This window comes from Plectropomus leopardus, chromosome 2, assembly GCF_026936395.1.
Source record: "Plectropomus leopardus strain MGB_pleo_1.0 chromosome 2, ASM2693639v1, whole genome shotgun sequence".
NCBI lineage: Eukaryota > Metazoa > Chordata > Actinopteri > Perciformes > Serranidae > Plectropomus > Plectropomus leopardus.
In genome coordinates, this window is record NC_142177.1 from 26,369,349 (window position 1) to 26,383,515 (window position 14,167).

A 14,167-nucleotide genomic window follows, 5' to 3' on the forward strand; every position below is an offset into this window, starting at 1 on the left:
ATTGTCAGGTTTTAACTGACACCCTGCAACCAATCAGAATCCAACCTCACCCAGGCCATGGTATAATATGTATGTGCTATTAATAACTTGTTATGCTGCCCTCAAGTGTCCAAAAAAAATCAGTAAATACAGTTGTATTCTCCATCTACAACAAAAAAAGTAAAAATGCTTATAATCAATTGTAATAATAATTTTCTTGGAGTTTTTTTTCTTTCTAGAATTAAGTTAGTTTGGAAAAATGTAGAAAAACTATGGCAGAGATTATAACCTCAGTGCCATAACCACTTGGTAGATCTTTATAATAATGTTATTGTAAAGTACAAACTTTAAAAATTTGATTTCCTCTAAATAATGGTTGAAATTGTCATTTTTTTTAGTGATAGACCATAAAGGACTTACCAGAGAGGTCTGTTCCTCTAAATAGTTATTTATTTTTCACTGCAGGGCTTTTCTAGTGTGTTGATATGTAGTTTTTCTATATTGTTCAGCATTATTCATCCTTTATTAATTCTGTTGCTTTGCAGATTACAACACCGAGTTTCCCAGTAGTGGTGAAGATCGGACACGCCCACTCTGGCATGGGGAAGGTAATGTTGATTCATTTGGCCAATTTCAAATGCTAAAGTGACCTATCATGTATGTCCATGAAACATTTTTAAATTAGCTAACATTCATGCAAATGTTGTGATGAAATACATAATTATCAAACTATTTTGTCTTTTTTTTTCACATTCAATAGTAAAGTCAAAAGAACAACTGCATGTTAGACTGAAGTCCACCTGTTACAAAGTTGAACCATTTGACAAAGTGCCATTGGGAGGTGCTTTAAAATCTCTCTTTGTGAATATTTTTTTTACACTTATCACCATCATGTCTGGAACCCCATCATTTGTGATGCATAAAGCTTTTACTGCCATAAACTGCCACCCCTCATATCTGCAGCACACCCTATTTTATTCACCCTCACTCCGTATTTTCTCCTCTCATTGTGCCAGTATTGATTGACAACTGTGTTAATATTTTCTGGGTGAAATCAGAGTGAAGTGTTTATCCTCTCTTCACCACTCCTCATCGATCCACAGCACATCATTCCCCAGGACTGCTCAATCTGATGTTGTGTGATTGTCCACTTGTTCTGTCTAACTTAACCTCCTATCAGCCTGTTCCTTTCCTTTATCTCACCATCTCATCTTTTACACACCTGTATTGTGATATAGATGTAGCTTTTGTAGAAAACATAATTTGTTGTCTGTTTTATTGCTAAAGACTCAGTCATTTATGATAAATGCTAAAGATGGTAGTTTCCACCTTCTCTTTTGACTAAGGTGGATCATGTCACTTCTAGGACGTTGCTTGTGCAGAAAACACAACACCATAATTTCATCTCCATACTCCATACTGACCCAAGTCTTCAATTAAGTCTGCATTATTATTAATATGACAGTATGAAAGGAGCTGTATGCCACATTCAGAGCATTAGTAAAACACAGTTTGCTATGGAAGATATAGTGGAGTAATGGCGTCCTGGGCAGAGGATGAAGTCACGCTCGCTCTGTGTGTGTTGTTGTAACTGCTCCAGCTACACGTGCATATTAGTGCATGTGAGGTAAGCTAATCGCCACAACTCTGCAGTGGGCTCAAATAGTGGTTACTGGTTTTGCAACATCTGACCTCCAAGCACCCCAACTGCACGAGCATGGGTATATGAAAACATCTGGATACAGTGTATGAGGGCAGGCTCCATTCAGTGTCATATTAAGCCAAAAAGCTTGATTTCTCTGTTATAAAATTACCCAGACCTCCTGTATTTGTGGTGCCCATAGAGACTACTGACAGCCAAGCTGCTATCTTCAGGTTTTGCACTCTGCTAACTCAATTGGTTTATTTTGACATCATGTTACTATACCTGCAGAACAGGTTTTACTCTTTAATAGTATGATTTATTTCATTGAATACTGGCAAATATGCCTTCAGTTACCTTTAAGTTGATGTTTCACCATCAATGCTGCCATTATTGTGCAATGTCAGACATTTGCTTTGTCATGAAGTGGTGTTAGTTGTTTTTGTCCCGAGTTAACACTGGGACTCTGACTTTGAGTGGTGTTTCATTGTAATTTTTATAGTCAGAGGTTAGAAATATTTAAGTTCTAAGTTGTGTGGATCGCAGCACTAGCACCATCAGCTGCCAGCTACCTGCTCAGCCACGTCCATGTTGTGAACCGTGTGCCGACAATCCCACACCAGACTCTGAATCAGATGCTCTGAATGTCGCATACAGCTCCTTTAAAGACATTATTAACACTACAAATGCAACTCATATGTTGATGTTTTCCAGACTATTAATCCTTTGTGCAGGCTTTAGGTAAAAGTTTATCTGTAGTCATTACATATGCAAGTGTTAATCAGTGACCTTTTAAAAGAGCCAGGCTAGCTGTTTCCCCTCCATCCAGTCTTTTTGCAAAGCTAACTGTTAACCTAACTGTCTCCTGGCTCTAGCTTGATATTTAATGTTGAGACACAACAATACGCATTTTTGTATAACCCTCAGCAAGAAAATGAAAGCGGAGCCATAGTTGTAATAAACAAAAAAACTTGTAATTGAAAAAAAAGTATATAGTCCAGCCTGTCTTTAAATTAATTATATTTATACATGTGTTATTCCTCTGTAGGTCAAAGTGGACAATGTGAGTGACTTCCAGGACATTGCGAGTGTAGTGGCCATCACTCAGACCTATTGCACCACAGAGCCATTTATAGACGCCAAGTACGACATCAGGGTCCAGAAGATTGGAGCGGACTACAAAGCATACATGTGAGTGTTGTTCTCTTTATTAGTTGGGTTTAGGGAGGCGTGTTCTTTAATATGTTGGGTGTGTTTATGTGCATGCTGTGATAATATGCCCATTTTGTGTTTGTTACACATTGTATTACCAGGACGAGTGCATCAGTAGACATAAACAGCAACATACATAAAATAGAGTGTGAAATCAGCAAAGTGAATTGTAAAGTCCTCATTTAACCCTTTAATGCATCAGGGTGTGAATGCATCATTATGTGTTTTTGTAAAAAGGTCATCCGCTGAAGTTGTTCCATCTGTGGAACACACATAGACTTTAAAGGAAGCCATCCGGTTTTTGAGGTCGTGGCAGCACTTTCCTTTTCTCCAGTCATGGCCACAACAGCTGAAGATCAAGCTGAAAATGCAATACTTTTCAGATCTTCAGGCTACGTAAATTGGAAATTTGGCCAGTAACTTTGTAAGGTTTCCTCATCAGTCCCAATTTATCTTTGGATGGCTACTTGTTTTGTCTTATAACTGCTGCTCCATTTAGAGCTTATGTTGTCTGAGCTAGCTTTGTTGTTGTCATGCTCCAGTTCTGCTTTTAAATTTCTGATTGATAAATGACAAATGAACAAATTCCTCATTATCAATAGCGTCAAGATCGTCATCAAAACCCTCGAGTATATCAGAAAATGCTGCCCTCCCACGCTATACCTCCAAGTCCCTTCCACCATCATGTGATAGCGATTCTAATTTAAACAAATGTTTTAATCAATCTGTAATTATTCATTAGCCCTTTTCATACAAAGATCCTCTGATTGGGCCATAACGAAGTCCCTTCATTGCGCAGGCTTTGCTTCTCTACACAGAACCAAACAGCACCAGCATCATGTTGCCCCAGTGTGTGATTTAAAATAGCAGAGTGGTGTTTTAGAAGCAAAAGTAAATCTACCTTCTAAATACCAAATAACCCAAATAAATCTACCTTCTACCATCCACCTTCTAACAAAAAAAAAATTAAATTAGCACTTTGACATACCTCATGTCTCTTGTAACCTAATACAAGTGAAAGAGAAGAAGAGAAAGCATTTTTTTTTTTTCATTTTGAAAGGTTTAATCCTGAGCATGTTAAAAAATAAATAGTTTGAAGAATACCAGGGAACTGAGCACTGAGCTAATTGAGATGACTGTATCAGGGTGTGTTGTAGTTCCGGATCTTTTTATTTGGTGTGCAAACATTTGCATGTACTGTAACACAAAGAGCTTATGGTAACTAGCCAGATGCCAAGATGGAGATCAGACCTACCGTGCGACCGCACCCACTGGCTTGTTGCAGACAGCTAATGCTGAAAATACACTTCTCCTACTGCAAGGTTGTCTGAATCTCTCTCGCCTCTGTTTATAGTTGTGAAAGTTGGTGTCTGTAATGATTTAACGCATAATTTCCTCTCCTTTTCCAGGCGAACATCCATCTCTGGTAATTGGAAGAGCAACACCGGATCTGCCATGTTGGAACAAGTAGCCATGACTGACAAGTGAGCACCGCTTTCACATCAGTGTTGCTGAGGCTGCCCTTGTGCCACATATGTCACAGTTAGTCACAATGTGCTCACAAAGCAGATTCATCAAGCTGAAGCCAGTTCACATGGTTAAACACACAGATGTTTGGAAAGCAGTTGATGCTTGTTTGTAGTGTACTGATGCTGCACTGCGCATTCACTTCTCCTTTGGCGTTTGTTCCAGTTCTTACACTGAGCTACTCTGCTTGTGGCTGCAATCTGAATTTAAGACCTTTTTCAAAGTGTGTGTTTTGACCTTTAACAGCAGGAAAAGCACAGGTATAATTAATAACATTATTAATGCATAGCGTGCTGGCTCATTGACAAGGCTTGTAGAGACACCAAAATGGAAAAGAGCAGCCATTAATGTTGATTACAACTGTCTTCCTCTGCTGCAACAAGTCTAAAGGACAGCTGTGTAAAGGGTCTATTGTCAGATATAGGAGAAATGAGTGATGTTGCTTCACCAACCACCTGAAGTATATCAAACAGCAGTTAGGCAGATATTTATCTTATTCGTCAAACAATTCTTAGCTCAGTTTTCTAACATTTGAACTCTCCAGACACTGCCACTTACACAAGCCCTAACAGAATGAGGTATTCACCACTTTCCCTCATCAGAGTCAATCTTGTCAATCACTGAGTCACCTAACTGCCACGCACTGAACACTACTCTCCCACACACTGTCTTGTATATGGCTTAGACTGATGCTGCTATGTATCTGTGTTCACAGTATCATGCACTTAGACATTATAGCAGGGTTCATTAACTTTTTAAAGGTTAAGGACCCCTTAGCTCAAAAAGAGATGGAGAAGGGACCCCCTACTGGATGTACCGAATAAGACCGAGTTGCACTTCAGTTTATTCGTGAATATTTTTAGGTTTTCTTTTGTTTGCACTTTCGTGTCTGTAGCTGCTCAGCCAGCAGCAGTTGTTGCATGGCTGGGTACGTTAGCATCATCCTCTTCACTTTCACCGATGGTTTTTGATGTCCACAGTGTGTCAGAGTCTGTTGCTCAATGTTACACAATGATCCATTGTGGCTCAAAAGAACATCCATACACATGGAATAATAATTCAGCTAATTGGACAATATATTTCAATAGTACACAGGTGTTTGCTTATTAGTTCACCTCGCCGTTAGGGATAACTGCAACAGTGATTTAGCATTTGCTAGTTCATTATCTAAACAATAATTTGGTAGTCCCTCTCGAGTTACTCTGAGTACCCCCTAAGGATTCACGGACCCCCTGTTGAAGACCCCGGCATTAAAGAACTACTACGTATATATGTATACTGTGTAAACTGGATTATAGATCAGAGATCAGATCAGAGAGCTTTATTATCCCTCCAGAGGAAATTTGGTTTGCAGTATTATCATTGATATAATGATCATCATCATTATATCATCATTCTTTTATTATTATCATAATATGTATGGCTTATTTTCTGCACTCATCATTCTCATATCAGTATATTTCATAAATGTATACACCTTTTTTCCCTGTTATTCTTATATTATCGTTGTTATAAATGTGTGCTTCTTATTTTTGCGGCAATCTTATTTTCATTGTCTTGCAGCTTTTGCACCATATTATCATTATCACTCTAATATCATCATTATAACAATGTGCACAGCATACTTTGCAGTATTATAACTATCATTACTGTGTTATCAGCTTTATTTGTACAGCTTACTTTTGAATTTATTTTGTTATACTTTTATCATAATGTGTGTAGCTTTCCTTGCATTTTCTACATGTTTTTTAAATGACCTATATTGTCTTATTTACTCTACGTGTCTCTGAAAATTGCCCCATGTGGACAAATAAAATATTTTGAACTGAACTGAATAATGTGAAACCAGAAAAAACTAAAAACAGCTAAAACTACTCTTAATGTGTGACAGCTAATAACAGAGATCAGTACATAGATTTCAAACATGGGCGAAGAATTATTTTGCAGAAAAAAGTACCTTCCCTACTAACAGCTACATTGTCCCTTTGGTTAGTATTGATGTGTCTGTATTTTCCCTAGTTTTATTTTGTTCATTTTTCCAGACAGTAACTCAGTGGAGTGCTTCACACCCAATGATAGCACCTTTATTGACTGCAGCAGCCAACATGGCCTCGAGCTAGAGAGGTTCTGTTACAGGTTTACTGTCGGGATAAATGCCCTGAAGAGCAGCATTTGCACTGACTTACTGTCCAGAAGTGATATACAATTCAATATTATTGATCAAGGTGTGTGCAAGTACAGTACAAAACTTTTTTTTTACTAAGCTAAGCAAGATGATGTACGGCAAGAGAAGTAGTGTTTTCATTCATTTCATTTCATACAAAAAAGTTAAATACCTGCAAAACTTCTCAACTCACCTCAACTGCCATCTGAACAATAACTGGAAAACAATTATTGTGCATACCGCAATGGTACCCTGTGTGTATTTTATATATATATATATATATATATATATTCCTATAAACAGATTATGACTCTTCTTATTCCACCTTCTCTCTGTGACAGGTATAAGCTGTGGGTTGATACCTGCTCAGACATCTTCGGAGGGTTGGATATCTGTGCCGTCAAAGCCATCTGTGGCAAGGATGGTAACGACTACATCACTGAGGTAAGGAAAACACACAAGGATGGTAGGGGAGGGATTGAAGGAACGATTTAATTTAATTCAATTTCATTAATTTAATTTATAAGGCCACAACACATTAATCAGAATTTTTGTAAATGTGTCAGTTATAGCCATCAGGCTCATTTTCAACCGTCATCCTTTGGCAAAATGTTTTGAAATCAGTAAAATGATCAAATTCACATAACAACGGCAGTACGATGCCATAGCAACAGCTATAACTAACAGGAACTTCCAAGACAGAACACAAGCAATACGAAGCGACAAGAAACAGTAGAGCAACAGTACAAAACAGTAGCACAGCAACAACATGGTGTTTTACCTTCGAATTGCCATGCGCACAACATGAAGTCATGACACACTAAGTGTAACATGCAGACACGAAGAGCAGCAACAGCAACAAGAAACAGCAATAGACAGAAACAGAAATAAAATACAAAAGTCATAACGTAGACCTTAATAAAACGTTAAAAGATGCAGTTAGGGGGTAACAATATGTTGGTATGCACTAAAACACAGGCAGGCCATGTAACACAAGTTTAGGCAGGTTGTCAAAAAAATTGATATTTCACGCATACCCATGCAAAGCTTGCTGCCTGGCAACAGGCAGAACACAAACAGCAACTTAACAGCAGGTTAGCCAGAATAACAACAGTAGTGTTTTAGAAAACAATTCACAGTGTTGATTACAAATGTTCACATCTGATTTTCCAAAAGCCAGGCCTTGAGCCTTTGTGTGAAGGTGTAATAGGTGTTAGAGTTTCTTATATCATGTTCTATGTTCCTCTGTTGGTCAAATATTCACTTCAGAATATTGAAGACCACATCTATGTGGACAGAGCAGCCCATATTATTACGCCATAGATTCAATTTTTATGTACGTCACGTTTTTATGTACGTCTTTATGGCATGTGTTATGGTGAAATCAAGGGAAAATGTTCTCCTTGTAGATAAGTTTTTGTTTTCATATTCATATTGGTATCTGTAGATAGAGAGATCAGGCTCAAAGGAAGAAACAAATAAAAGACTGTGATAGAGGAACAGGGCCTCTGGACATGAAGGAAAGTGGATTCCAGGCCAGCTTAAAGACTGCAAGGGTGGATGACAGGGTAAACTCAGAAGTGCTGAGCAGTCAAGACACCAGAGTGATGGGCAGTGTAGAGACCGAAGAATGATCCCTGGAACCAATGGAAATTACTCTCAGGAGCCTTGAGTTGATTTAAATGCCAGAATATGAAAAACCTATGACTGATCTTGGCTCTAACTCAAGAAGGCATCGGCAGGATGCCTTTCAGAAGGGCAGGCAGCAGCTACCTTACAGGGTGGTAAGCAGTAAGCTGGTCAAAAGGAAAGCTCTGGAAGTAATAAAAAAGAGATAGAAAGAGACTCGAGAAGAATTTTGAGACTCAGGATCTGCAGCAGGGACTAATTTGGCCACAGGATGGGCTGTTTAGTGGTTAAGATTTCTGCCAGTGCAGGGAGCAACTTTACAAGCCAGGGTTTGTAGGACACAAGATGGAGTGCTATAGAGAGAGCTGCTTCTATCTGGATGCATTTTGGCAGCAAGTACGGAGACACTCAATGGTGTGGGTCAGCTCAGACCTCCTCGGTGGAAGAAGCCGGGTAAGACAGGTCAACTTTTGCCCAAATCCTGGCAGCTGGGAATGAGTGGCTGGACAAAAATGTAGACAGTGATACTGCACAGTTTGCTCTGTTTGAAAGTCAATAAACAAGCTTACAGTTGGTCGTGGGCAGGCAGTCAAAACAGACAAAGAGATTCAGCAGACATGCTTATACAGAGTAAACAGGTGAGACAGGTAGCTGAGGACAACAGACGACTGGCAGGAGCAGGAAACTCGAGGAGGACAATAAGTGGAGGGGTGAGGCATGACAAAGTTTGGACAATTACGATAACAAATCCCAGTGAGACAGTCTGACGCTAAAGAGGGAGATGATACAGGAGCCACAATGACACCCACACCCGGTCACTGTGGTATCCAAGCAATGTTTCTAAACATCCCACTTACACTCTGAAGTAGGCGGACTGGTAGAATGAAATATGCAGTAGTTCAGTGAAAGGTAGATTAGATACTAAAGTGGGAAAGATGTGAAAAACATGTCTCTCCATGAGTCATCACCACTGGAAAAGTGCTCTGGTTTTTATAATGATGCAGTGAAATTGTTGAGTGGATATCCGTTTACATGGATTTCAACATAATATCTTTTTTCTTACTCAGCAGCAGCCTGACTGCCACAATGATAAAACATGTGGGTTACTGAAAATAAAGATGATGACCATTTCATATGCCATAATACATTACCATATGTTTCATAGATTTATGTGGCAGTTGGGTTTTTTTAAAGTGGGGTTGTATGAGGTACTTACTTGTTGTCAGTGAATTACATACAGTAGATGTCCGTCAGCACACCCCCAGTTTGAAGAAACCAGCAGAAACACTGCCACGGAAGTTAAGCAATGTACTGCTGTTGACAAGGGCAGCATCAAAACATATTTCAGCCACACAAAAACAGTATAATTAGTATAATTAGTGTTTTTTTTTGCTTTAGCACGCCATTTGACAAAGCTTCTTAGAGCCACCAGACTTCATTGAAATAAATAGCAATTTAACATCGCTGAACACGAGAGCTGCCGGTCCACCGCTGCCTCGACCAGAAAGTTTGTTTGTGTTACTGTGTGACTTTGGTGTTTTAAGGGGTTTTTTTTTCATCATTGTCGCACGGTAACACAGACTAATCAATCAAGGTTGCTCATTTCCCACAGGAAATTCATCCTCTATCGAAATAACTACACAACACTACTAAACAGTTTAACGTCTAACATTACTGTAGTATATCAGTGTGACCACATATTACACAAAGTATTTCTCTGTCTTCAGTCTTTTCTGGTCCGCAGCTACTGAGGCAAATGCTTTTGTCAACTAGTAATCAATCATTGTAGATGAAGTAGTGACAGCTATACAATTTAAAAAGTGCTATGTACATACAGCGCATTTATCAGAAAATGCTCGAGCCTTATTGTAGTTGGATTTTTTTTAAATTCACTATATTTTGCCAGCCCATGACAAATTCAGAAAGATATGTTAGTTTCTCTTGACTGGTTAGGGAGAGTCAAAGCTCCCTTCCCAACGGAAACCAGATAGAGTGGATGTAAAGTCAAATTGAAGATGAAAATGAAGTATAACAAGTTGGCAGTACTCTATGACGTCAGGCAAGTCTTCACCTAGAATGATATAGATTTTTTTAGGTAGCTAAAATATGTTTTGCTGCTGCTGCTCACCTTCCACAGCAGTACATTATTTAGCTTCCACGGCATGCTTGTTTCTCCAAACTGGGAGCGTGCTGACTGCCATTCAGAGTTTTAAATACACTGACAATAGATAAATACTTCATACAACCCCACTACAAAACATCTGAACTGTGTTCTTGTCATATCTTTTGGACAAAATCTCTTTGACAGTATATATTAAAACTAGGAGTCTATCAGTATTGGTTTATCAGGGCTGATATTAATAGTTAATGAGACCAATAACCGATATTTGGAACCAATATGCATTTACTATAAAAATGAAAATCTTTCTGTCAGTATTTATAATTTGAACAAAGTCCAACACAAAACTTTAAATGCCTTTAGCAAATAAAAACTGAAATGTTCAACATCATATACAGAAAGTATTTGATATTTTTTATAAAGTCAAGTAAAAATTTAAATATAAATTAAAATAATTAATGAATAAAAATAGTTCCCTGATGTTTTACAAAGTAAAAGTTCCTCCCATGCTGTCACTTTCTTTGCACTTTTTAATTAATTAATTTTATCCACAATCAGTCAAATAAAATGCCAATACAGATAATCAGCAAAATGACAAATATCGGCCCAAATAATCATCAAGGCTGATAATCTGTTGACCCCTTATAAAACCCCAACCCATATAAACCAAAACCAAATATATATACATATATATATCTGCATTTCTACAACCCCATCAGGGAGCTATTGTTTGTCTGTCATGACTTTCTTATCCAGTCTGGATCAACAACATTTAAGTCATGTAACCTTTTCAGCTTTTCAGCCGCACATTTTTTGAGTCATTGTCTGTGTCGTCTCTGTCCAGGTTGTGGGTTCATCTATGCAGCTGATTGGTGATCACCAGGCCGAGGACCGCCAGCTCATCTCGGAGGTGGTGCTGGCTAAGATGAACCAGGTTCTGTCAACCAGGTCATCTAGTGCTTCTCGTTCACCTGCTCGCTCCCCTCAAGGCCAGAAGCCAACTACTGTGCAGCCCCAACAGGTAGAGGCCGTGTGAAAATCAAGCCTGTGTATTTGTGATGGATTAGCCTGATAAATACCTGCAATGACTCATGCTCACACAGCAGCTGCTTCTGTGCTCCTTGTGAGTATAAGGAAAGAAATCCAAGAGATTAATGTCTGCAGGAAAATCACTTTGTTGTAGCCCTTTACAGTTTGCTGCTCATTCTTTACCAGAACCTGCTTAACCATGTTTGCCTTTCTTCCCCTCTCGCTCCCTCTCTCTTTGTTTTTCTTTCTCTCTGTCTTTCCCCCGCCCCCTCACTCTCTCCCAGAGTGCTGCTCTTAAGGAAGGACTGGCAGATCCAAACAGGACCTCGGGCCAGCGCCCTCAGCCTCAAGGTTGTCTGAACACTGTTCTTCATTGTAATACAAGTGCTGCCACTGTAGGGCCAAAGCATGTCTAGGAAACAGTCGTGGGACCGTTCACTCTCAAAGATCTTTGAAGAGATTTTTCTGAAATAAAAGTATCCAGTTAAAGTTTCCGTGTCAAAATAAGCACTGCCATCAGAAAAACCAAAGTCACCCAGAAAAGTTCTCTAATGTTGGTTAACAAGAAGATTTTTTTTAAATAAAAAAGGAAATGAAACCAAGATATAACCTTTTAATTAGAGTTACTGTCAGACTTGTTATCTTGGACAGAGCCAGGCAAGCAGTGCGTCCCAACTTTGTGCTAAGCTAACCAGCTGCTTTGCTGTGGCTGCAGATGTGAGCGTGGTATCAATTTTCTCATCTAATTCTTAATAAGACTAAGAATTTCAGACTAATACTAGATTTTGAGCAGATTGTATTTTATCTTCATCCTTATTCCTGTTCCTTGAAGGTAACACTGTCCAAGTAAAGAAAAAGATCTCTGCTGTCTGTTTGATCTGCGGCCTTTTCTCTGTTTAACTTGTGACTTGAATTAAGGTGCAAATATACCGAGCATTTAGCCAGCCTGTTCAGCTTAATGGCAGCCATATTGTCTGTGTTAGTGTGGTGATGTCTGTGCACAGGGCTGACGTGTTACAACTAAATGTGCCTCCTTAAAGCAGTGAGTGGTAAAACAGCGTATAACGTGGTAAATTAACAAAGCCATATTCTGTTAATGTGTGTTTGCATGTTTGTTGATTATCTTTTTTTTTTTTTGCATGGATATGGCCGGTACTCCGTGTCGTGTTTAATATATTTGTGCCGGTTGTTTTAGGGATGCCAGCTTTTCGTGTGTTGCAGGAATTTTAAGAGATGAACATGTGCCGATAGTGTTGAGATGCTAAGATGTGCAAATTGGATTACAGTTTAATTTATTTGAATAACGACGCTGCTGATCAAAGACAAGAATTTAACACTGTGAAACACGATTGCACAGTGGCAGATGAGATTATTTATGGGTGGATGTTCTGTCTGGTTCGTGTGCATTCTTATACGGAAAGTAAGATCACCTCTTTAAAGTGCCGTTAAAGATCGCTGTGCAAGTGTTGGTCAACTTAGTTGCGTTTTTATGATAGTGATTTATGACTCAGTAAACTCTTTTAAATCATATTTAATGCTTTTAAATACATCTTAATGGGGCAAATCAGTTTATGGTATAAAGATCGAATTTTCCTTCAAGCAACAAAGGCCCCCATTGCAAGACCTGAATGTTTTGTGAATAACTGCTCGGTGTTGTTTTTGGTTGTAAATTAACCTCCATTGTTCTGTGTTATAATACCTGAGACAAGACAAAGTGGCTTTACACGGTACACAATACATATTTTTCTTGGCAATTAAAAAAACTGCTTACATGATTAATGAAAAGGCTCAAAGAAAAAAGGCATCCTTTTCTTTCTCTGCATGTTCATTTCCTAATTTGCTTGGATCCAGATCACTGAATTACTGATATTTGATTTTCATATAATCTGGCTTCGAATATTAGTCTAGCGATACTCGAATTTACAGCCCTTAAATGTGAGGCTGGTGGCCCGTCATCCATTCTCTAATTCACAGTGAAATAAACGTGTTCACACAGGGATTTTTTTGTACTTTGAATTTAAATAAGGTGCCAGAGTGCATTAAAAAAAACATCAAACAAGAGCTTGTTTATTTTAAAAAAAAGTGCCGGGGTGGATCCTTATTGACAGAAGCCTGGGCTAATTATTTATGTATTCATTATTAATGTTTGTTTTTTAACTGGCCCTTGGCCATTCGTCATTTTGTAAAAGTTGCCTCTGGGCAAAGCAAGAGAGTATCCCTGTATTAGACTCTGCCTTCTGATCCTTCCTGACTGATTTAGAGACAGTTTAAAGCTACAATTGTTAACTGAAAATAACTTGGGCTCATATTTGCTGAAGCTGTCACTATATTCTAAAAGAACTACATGAGACAGATAGTCTGTGAAAAAAAATCATGTCCCTCCATCTCTCCCTACTGCTTCAATTGGCATATGCAAGAATCAAACCAAAAGCAACCAGTCAGAGTCGAGTGGTCTCTAAAGCAGCTGTCAATCATGTCAATCACTAATCATAAACTCTGGACAAACTTTCAGAATATTAGAAGCAGAACAAGGCGATAGAGGAGGCAAAGGAATATAATTTTTGTTCACAAATTATCTTTTTCGTTTATTGCCGTTTGAATATAGCAGTTGTAGTTGTGTAGCAGCAAATGTAAAAAAAAAAAAAAGAAATAGGGCTGTACACGATCGAAGTTTTAAGGTTTGAACGGGCACCATGGGGAGTTTAGTGTGACAGCGCTAACAGGTTAACTGCGCTTACAACAAACCGCAAATGTCCAACAACATTCTTTGCAGACACTAGATTTTAACAAAAGTCAGAGACTGTATCATAGTATTTTCGTAAGTTTGTAAATTCATCACTTCTCTCTCGCTCCCTCTGTGGCGCTG

At 38.6% G+C, this 14,167-nt stretch overlaps 1 protein-coding gene across 1 annotated transcript in view; it reads left to right on the top strand.

The window, feature by feature from the left end:
* Positions 1-14,167, top strand: part of syn2b (synapsin IIb) — a 111,620-nt gene that overhangs the window by 90,267 nt on the left and 7,186 nt on the right. Inside the window, exons 6-11 of the mRNA XM_042506385.2 lie at positions 525-587; positions 2,670-2,812; positions 4,243-4,317; positions 6,866-6,968; positions 11,117-11,293; positions 11,586-11,652. Of these exons, the coding sequence (XP_042362319.1) occupies positions 525-587; positions 2,670-2,812; positions 4,243-4,317; positions 6,866-6,968; positions 11,117-11,293; positions 11,586-11,652 (628 nt within the window). The remainder of the gene's footprint in view (positions 1-524; positions 588-2,669; positions 2,813-4,242; positions 4,318-6,865; positions 6,969-11,116; positions 11,294-11,585; positions 11,653-14,167) is intronic.